Genomic DNA, 9210 nt, shown 5'->3' on the forward strand with positions numbered 1-9210 from the left:
CAACATTGTCTCCAAACGTGAAAACAACCAGTAAGTATTTTTTTAATCGTTTGAAAAAATAAAGGGAGTCACATTCGATTATGACAGCAGGTCGTTCCAGCATGGAATTTAGTCAGTCATTTACCATTTACTGTGAAATGCAGTAGGCAGGTTCCTCTTGGCTGTTCTTACAGTATGCAACACATAATTTATCAAACCTTCATCGCCAAGCTTTTTTCTCAACAGTGTCTCTGACTTTCTGGAGTAAAGTGCATATTCAAAGACAAACTACATGTTAATCTTAAATGGAATCATCAGCTTACAGCACATTTCTGAGAATATACTCCTTGAACCAAGTATTTACAGTTAGACTGTATGATCATCTCAAAATATGTTCAAGACAGAAAAACTATACAGATTGTAGTAGTCAGTAGAAAAGAAAAGGTGCAAATGAGCTGCTGGGCGCTCATCCCAGTGGAATGTGTATTGAGTCGAAGCAACAGGTAGTTCAGGTTCATGATTCTTCTGCAATTATACGAGATCGACACGTCGCCCGCAGCTTAGTCAAGGTTGCCGTGGAGAGACTTCCTGGTTCAGTGAAGATTTTCTAGGAAAGGCAGGAAACGCCAGGATTATGTGATTAAAGAGGGCAAATCACAAGAGATGTTTGTTTTACACAATCTCTCCTCCAGTGAAATTACACTTTCAATGACAAGCAGTGATGGGAGACCTCATTTTTTGTTTTACCTGCGTGAACGTGTGGCATTCTTCGACAAATGGTCCGTGGGTGATCTGCTTGAAGTTTTGGCAGACGTCTGGCAGCGACTGGGCCTGTTGGATCAGAGCCTCGTTGTGGTGGATCAGTGTCAGGGCTACACGGAACAGGATTTTAGAGCCCTCGTAGAACAGGCAGTCCCAAATCCTCAGGACTGTCTGCAGAAGAACAACAACAAAGAAGTTAATCCAACCAGAGCCATGCACAATATGGAGTTTAACCTGCAGACTGCAACAACAAACACTCAGTTGTAGTGTGTTCTACATCTCTGCAACTAAGTACATAGACATCTTTGACTTAACACTGTTGATAATGTTGGTTCATTTTATTAATGTTTTAAACTAAAATTCTGTCCGTATCTTGAAATTTCTAACTCGGATGCTGTTCTGAAGTAGAGTCGCAGTTTAGCCACTATAGCAGTAACCCTGAATCAATCTTGAGGTGGGGATATTAGTGAGGAAATTATGTCCTTTGCTATAGTAGGATATCCTACTGGTTGGTTTGTTGCCTGGAGGTGGGGCTGAACTCTCGAGTGAAAAGCATGAACCTCTGCAGGTGTTACACCCTTCTACTGGAGCTTCATGTGTATTTGGAGAACAAACATAGCAGTCCTGCCCAGGCCAACAGAGGAAGTTAGCAAAACCAAGGACTGAGGTACGTGGTGTGTTAGCCACTCCAAATTGGAAGAGAAGGAGAGAAGAGAGTCTTATTTTTCTCTGAATCCACTAAAATCAGTGCTGGACTAGTGTGCTTTGACAGAGTTTTCATTATTTGACACAGTAGAAGAACCTTTTAACAGAAAACATGTTTCAAGTTTTATTGCTCCTTATTTCTATTGTCACTTCTGAATACAGAAATGTTGACATTTTTTGAAGGTTAAACAAATAAATTGCAGTGTTAATGGAAGGACTTCCTTCCTGATCACACCATGAAATACACATGTAAGCACTCACCTCTACTGGTAAAACATCTATGTAGAGACAAATGAACCATCGGGAGACCACCAGGGTCCACATGACATTATGATCCACCATGGTCTGCCAGACTCCGGGGATTTTAACTTTCACCAGTTCCCCTAACACCTCCTGGTCCGTCTTCAGCCCCAGCATGGCTGGACTGTAGTAGTCTGTAACCACATACACATCTTTGTGAGTTATGCATTGCTCTGAATTACCTGCAAACAGAAAAACAGCTTCAATTTCAGTCAAATTATTACATTTCCTTTTGTTCTGTCTTACACAAAACAGCTCATCGTTTGAGTGAGTGCAAGACACAAATGAAAACGTGCTGTCGGTTTTTAAGACAGATAAAGAACATGTGACCTCCTGGGGGATTATTCCTAGCCCTGATACAAACACACACACACACACACACACACACACACACACACACACACACACCTGTCATGAGACCACAACAATGGCAAATTAATGTACACACATACACGCACACACCTGGTAAAATTCTCCCGAGTAGTGCATCCATCAGCCAGAAGGATTTCTCCTCATCTCTTGTGATGATAAGTAGATACCCAGCTACGAAGTTCATCCCCTACAGACAAAAGAGAGACACACTCAGGTTACGCATGAGTCTTAAGATCCTGCCTGAACAGGTTTTATTAGAGACCGGAGAGCTCTTTAATAAAGCATCCAGGTGAGTGAGGAGTAAGTGTACACTCGACATGAAATGAAACTAAAAAAGGCTACCGGTGTATGACTACAGATGGATGGGTTCTAGTTTTATTTTTATAATATGTAACCAACAACAACACAGCCCTGTTTGAATTGCAAATTAAGCTGCATATGGTCTGCTGAATAAAATTTGCCTTTCAAATGTTAATGATTACCGTAGGGCCACACTGAGCTGACACAAACAGCCTTTCTTAGGACTTGTGTTGTATAATCGTTTAAAGAAACACTCCACAGACTGATGACCCCCCACACTTTGGATATACAGTTAATACCGCCACACACTTACATTTACACTGCTGCTTCTTCTATGGTTAATAAATATTACAGTACATATTTAGGCCAGTTACGCAGCACTACAAAAAATAAGGAATCAATATGAAACACTATGTTGTTTTTTTAGCCAATATTACCAAGTTGAAAATACACAATGTTCTCACACTGTTCTCTGAAATCTCTGTCTCACTTGTAAGAAGGTTTGAGATCTTTAGCAATATTACCTGACAGTAGCCCACAGCTGGGTTGTGGTGACCATAAGCCAGCAGCACATTGTACAGAGCTTTCTGCAGACAGTGGTTGGACGTCTTGCGGAAGTGGATGTTGTCTGGAAATGTTCTGTGCAAGTCTGAAAGATGAACACAGACACTTAGTAGTGTTAAAAATATCAAGAGATGTATCCCAGTGTTTCTCTACATTTATTCAGAAATTGTGGGCCACCACAGTAAGACCATTACCACCACAACTAGATAGAATGGGAAAGTGAACATTATTGTCTAGAAGATGACAAATCAAAACATAACAAAAACTCCCTGACACAAACAAGCATAAGGCCTAGTGTATAGATCTAGCCCTTTAATCATGATCAAATAACAAAAATTGTAGTACTACAATCAAAACTAAGACCAATACAGATAGACATGGAACAAATACCAAAACCATTCTGTGGCCAATACTGCTACAAAACAGTTATAGAGGAAACACTGGATACATGTCAATACTTAATGTTTGAACTGTTTCAATACTCATTTTCTGCAGTATCGATACACTAGTACCAGCTGCACTTTCTCTTCTCTCAGACAGGAAGTTGACGCACAAACATTATTTGTTTTGTTTTTTAAAAACGTGTGATTTAATGGTTACTACAGTCTTTCTTCTGTTCTCTCATATTAGCCATGAAATGTTGCATCTCGTCATTTTATAGCCTTCTCATATTTATTTTTCAATAAAGAATTTCACGCCCTCAATGTTTTCTCCATAGTATCAAATTTCAATATTTTTCAAGGTATTGTATCAAAGTTACATTTTTCAGTAATTCTAGATTACTGGCAACACTAATGCTTAGTGGTGTTTGTTTTGTTTTGGGAGCATGAGAGCAAGAACCACAGAGACGGATTTTACAACTGAAATAGCTGTCAGTCTTGTATTCAAGTTATGTCTGACTGCACGTTTTAATTGCTAAATAACCTTTGTTTATGTGTTCTTTTGATGACATGTGTGATACTGCAGCTAAAGCTAGAACGACTTTTTTGTATGTATGTTGTGTTGTTTGTTTATTTTCCACTTTCTCATATAAGCACCTAGTTCAAATACTGTATATGAACTGTATTACCAGTTATTAAATACTAATTTGAGGGTGGTAGCAGATGGTGGAGAGATACACATACTTGCAGCACTAACTTTTGAAGCAATACGATGCCAAGTCACCCAGAAACGTACAGCATTGGTTAATCAAACACAGCCAGCCAGCACAGCTCTGACATTGTGATCATTTTCCAGTGTTGTAAAATCCTTTGTCATATTTTGAGCCTCTAATATGTAGCGTTTTTGCATCTGATCTGATCCATCACACAAACTGCCCTTCCTGGATTGTTTTTTATCTTCTCACCAGTACCTGAACACACCCCACCAACCCAGTCTGTTGTGTTCTTTTAATGTTTAGCTGTTTATGTGTCCATGCCCTGTCAGTATCCCACACAAGGAAACATCAACAGGGTAGCAGATCTGGTTCAATGTGTCACACTCAACATGAACGTCTGTGATATTATATTACAATATTCTGTAATGCTAAGCGTAAATTCTCTGACACATCAAACTGTTGGGCATCATTATGCCCTGTGTGGCTGACTGGTGCCTGCAGGGTTTGTAGTGTGTCTGGCACAGTTGACTATAGTCAGCATTAATCAAAAACGTTCAGCAGAATCAGCATACTGGATCAACCACAGAGGCAGTCAGAGGGAAAGAATTCTCTGACTCTGTGTTCAAACAAAATCTATTTGTTTACTTATTTAGTGCAGTCACCACACATTTTTCATCTCCGACAACCAGATGATGACCACACAGTGCTGACTGCAACCTTTAAAATCAGAAACATTCATGTTTCTTATTCAAGAGATACAATAAAACAAGACTTTTAATCAGATTCACATTGACAAGAAATCATTCAACTAATTTGTTTTGTATACTAATGATAATCTTAGAACTAGAGATGTATTTTCCCCCAGTGAGGGGTGACATGTAGTTAGAGGTTCAAGTGCACTGTAAATCTTGACTTGGGCTAGTTCTCTGAGGTTGACACTAAACACTTCTATGCATTTTGGCCTTTTGTACACTCGTAGAGCTGTTTTAGGTAACTGAAAACAGACTTTGTGGAAAACTCCTTCCAGGGTGAAGATATTCAGAAACTGATTAGTCCCTGTTTATGTCTGGACGGGCAGAAACTAAGACTTTCGGAAACGATGAAGCAGACATCCAAGTTGCTTCCTATCTGGGTCTCATCAGTTCAAGTATGTCCGCATTATTTGAAAATGTGAACTCGGATTGGCCTTCGTGTTATCATATTGTGGAGTATCTCAGTTTGTACATTGACAGAATGGATGTTATATTTGATATTTCAGAGAGACACAAACTGACGTTGAAAACATAATGATAGAACAGAAAGAAAAATACCCGTGTACATGCAGACTAGGCCTTGGTGTGTGTCAGAGTTTTAAGGTGGTCTGAGTGAGCATAAGGGTGAATAAGAAACTGCCTTACCTGTACGTATGACCTCCACCAGCTTTGGGTCGTGCTGGCCTTCCAGCAGGGACTGGTAGTACCCTTGGTTCTTCTCTAACTGGTCTTGAGCCCCACTAGCTGCCATCCAGATCCGAGCACGGTGCTCATTAGGAATTCCCTTGCGTACATATCGCTTTACTGCATGAGAGGGGGAACATTTAGGTTTAGTTCAGTTTTACAGCGTGCACTCACTCAGAGGGGATACTGGTGTGTTCAGTTTTCACACTCACATTTTACATTCTTCTGCACCTTGCTTTTTCCCTTGAGTAGTCTGGACCACTTGATGGTTCGTCGGGTGAGCACAACTAGATACTCAGACATGAGCTCCTCATACGAGTCATAATCAAAGTCTGCAGAGCGCTCAAAGCCATATGGATCCACACTAAGTCAAAAAACACAAAGTTAGAAACTGTTAACATTAATGAAACACATCAAAAGGAAAAGGATTGTTTTTAGTCAGTAAATCACAGCAATCATCAGAATTACATTTACATTTAACATTACATTTACATTTTAAATGTAAATGTAATGTAAATGTAATTCTGATGATGGCTGCCAGAGTTTAGTCATTTATTAGTCCAGTCTCATTTTACTTTTAAGCCTTGATAGAATTTATGCCTTGTCATCCCACTTACTCTGCACAGTGAAAGTATTATTAGATTGGATAAAGCCATTTCAGCACAAAGGAAAGACCAATGGTTCCATTTTGTAAATGTAAACTTTCATGTATAGCGTTTAAATCTACGTTACCTACTGTACATCTGCAATCTGGCTATAGATGAAAAAGTTGTGGGTGTTGGTGGCTCAACCTAATGCTTAGGTAACACGATAATCCCCCTGCAGCTTAACTCTGAAAGAGGAAAGTCACCCCTTGTAGAAGAAATGCACATATAGACCAGCTGTAGCAGGCCACTATGTCTGTTTTGTTGATGTTCAACAACAGAATATACAGCATGAAACCATTTGCCTACTGTATATACTACATACAGTTCAGGCATTAACTAGTATGGCTCTGCAAATACAGGATGAAAACAAAGGTATCATTATCCAAACGTTATGCCCCTCATCTGAGAATGGATTTGTTGCCACAACAAACGCAAGGGCACACACTGGATGTATCAGTGTGGAGCTGGTGAACGCAGCACCTTATCTCAGGTGTTGGTTTGAGTTATCATAGTCTGTTTGAACTGTGCAACAGCTGAATTTCAAACATCTACAAAAAAACAAAATGCTTTAGCCTATGTCTACATGTAGAAAGATGGATGAACTGCACCCTTTCAAGCTCACCCAAGTCCAATATACAGTCAGTTGACAGTCCATTAGTTGCAGCTAGATAAAGGAAGTTTAATACAACAGCCCTGCAATAGAGCCTACCTGCATAAAGGTCATAAGTGGTGTTTTTCAAGTCTCTGGTCATTTTGGAGGCTGCAGTTTCTAATAGTCTACCCTCAATATATAAATGGGGTGAAAAACATATTAGCGTTACCTCTAAAAGCCTCCAAAGTGACCATAAAGTCAATACCGATACAGATTATTTATAAACGAGCGGACCGATAACTAATCATTGGAACCGATATACATTAGCAGTAAAAATAAAAATCTTAGTGTCAAAGTTGACAATAATCAGTGATGGAGTGTGACTAACTGCAATTTACTCAAGATACAGATTATTCCGTGCTAATAAACTATTACTTGTGACCGGTGAACAGATATTGTTGTAGGCAGGACACTGTGTGACAGGATGCTGCATTAGAGCCAAAGTAGAACATTTTAAGCTTAGTTTAGTTTATCAGCAATCTGACAGAAAAATTACACATACCGATAATCGGAAATTGCTGAATATCGGCCCTTCAATCAGCCAGGTCCGATCGTCGGTCTACTCCTAGAATACATCCACTGGTTCATTTCTAAATATACAAATATTAGTTATTAAATCTTAAGTTTTATTTGAACCATTATGTGATATGACAAAGGATAGTTATAGTGCGCAAACTGAACAACACTAACAGAAAGTGTATTATTACACTGTATATCAGATTGATGATCAGAGTACAGGACTTTTGCACTGTAGCTACATATCTCCGCTGCAAACGAAACTTCGTTAGAGAAAAACCCGTGAATAACCTCCATCAGGTATCGCGATATTTTAAAATGCGACAATTTGTAACGGAGTTTTCTACGAGTAGCGTTAGCTTAAAGCTAACGACTCAGGTAACGGTCCAAAGTAGTTAGTTGGCTAATTGCTTCCAATTCCTACGAACTGAGGGATAAAGTTATTAGCTGCTTCTTGATTTACTTATCAGGTAAGTTACTTAACTAGTTTTGCCCTCACAAAATCAATAAAATATGGTTGTAAACGGTTGTTCAGTCAAAGCCCAGCTAACATTAGCGTTACCTTTCCACTCGCTCTTTGGCTCGACCATCAGCGGGGGAGCGGGTCCGGTTAGTCGTGTTGTTCTTCTCCATTGCCTCTCTTCTGCTCCGGTGCTATCCTGAAAATAAATCTGTGCTAGAGTCTCACCATGTATCCACCGGGTTGTCTCTCCAAAACAAGGCAAAAAAGTGTAAAAGTTTACGACGAACATGAACGTTGAAGTAAGCGCTAACGTCCCTCACAGATAACTTTCTCCATGTTTGCGTGTGAAGAGACGGGACAAGACGCTGCTTCGTTTCCCCAGGATTAACGTGCTATTCTCGGGGAAGGGACCGCCGTGGAAACCATTCTCACGCTTCTCCCGTTTCAGCTCGATCCTTGAAGTGTTTTATCGATCCGCCGATGTTCAATCCGTGTGGAGAGAGGGGAGTTTGCCTTGAGTTTTATCGCCATCCACATGCACCTGCTGCTACTGGTGGTTCCCCCTCTCTTCTTCTGCTCGGAGTACAACCGACCGGACCGTAGCTCTAGCTAAACAAAACATCCAAGCACAATGACTACATGAATGCTAGTCCTCGTTCAAGTTACTCCCAGTCTTCTGTCATGTCGGGACTACTCCAGGGAAGATTTTGGACTGGTGACGCTCAGCCCCCGGGGCACACACGTCAATCAGCACTAATGCTGCTTTCAGGTGACTCCCGTGAGAGGGCTCTCATGGGACGGCTAACCGTGAGTTAAGCCGCATTCACGTTGAAATAAAATTGGAGCTGCAGTGTTTTTCAGCTTTGGCTTTGCTCAAAACTTTTTTAACGTGTTTTTTTAATAACATCTAACTGCTAGTAGACTTAACTGAAGACTACCTTTACAAAAAATGCCCGCAGGTTAAAGAAGAGGCATTTAAAAACATTTTCTACAAGCCTTAGCCAAGCATGTATTTGTCATATAACAGCAATATCAAGTTTTGACACACAAACAACCTAGCTCTTATATCTGCAACTCCAACATCATACAATCCCAAGGTTTCACCGTGTTTTACTTAACGGTTGTGCTTTGTTCGACAACACGTGAAGGCAGCAAATAAGGTAGTCAGTAGCCGCGCCCTCTCCAGCACCGCCACGCAGCTCAGGTAAATACAGACATCTGTTCACCTTCAGCTAATAATATAAATACCTGCATGCAAACATGTCTGTTGCATGTTTGCATGTCTTTTTGGGTGTTGATTATGTATCATCTGCTCTAGCTTTTCCAACTTGTTGTACACAGATATGGCAATAATAATTGTCTAAAATGATGTGACGTTTTACTGAGTAACATGCAAAACTTTTTTTTTTTTTGCCAAA

At 40.1% G+C, this 9210-nt stretch overlaps 1 protein-coding gene across 1 annotated transcript; it reads right to left on the reverse strand.

Annotated features, from left to right (window-relative positions):
* Positions 1-10: 10 nt before the first annotated feature.
* grtp1a (growth hormone regulated TBC protein 1a) lies at positions 11-8870 on the reverse strand. The gene is made up of 8 exons (XM_084359292.1): positions 7892-8870; positions 5727-5878; positions 5476-5634; positions 2943-3067; positions 2209-2305; positions 1708-1880; positions 727-912; positions 11-586 (listed from the first exon to the last, which is right to left on the reverse strand). Exons 1-8 carry the CDS (start codon positions 7960-7962, stop codon positions 494-496), a joined length of 1056 nt encoding a protein of 351 aa, XP_084215418.1. The 5' UTR covers positions 7963-8870; the 3' UTR covers positions 11-493.
* Between the last annotated feature and the right edge of the window lie 340 nt (positions 8871-9210).

Source organism: Pagrus pagrus, assembly GCF_965226575.1.
Source record: "Pagrus pagrus genome assembly, chromosome: 1".
NCBI classification, from domain to species: Eukaryota; Metazoa; Chordata; class Actinopteri; order Spariformes; family Sparidae; genus Pagrus; species Pagrus pagrus.

Bases quoted from the DNA above. Each gene is read 5' to 3' on its own strand.
- grtp1a (XM_084359292.1), bottom strand. From the start codon at position 7,962: ATGGAGAAGAACAACACGACTAACCGGACCCGCTCCCCCGCTGATGGT. The intron at 5,879-7,891 runs GTAACGCTAATG...TTTTTGACTTAG, and splicing joins GCCAAAGAGCGAGTGGAAAG to TGTGGATCCATATGGCTTTG. The intron at 587-726 runs GTAAAACAAAAA...TGCCTTTCCTAG, and splicing joins AATGCCACACGTTCACGCAG to AAAATCTTCACTGAACCAGG.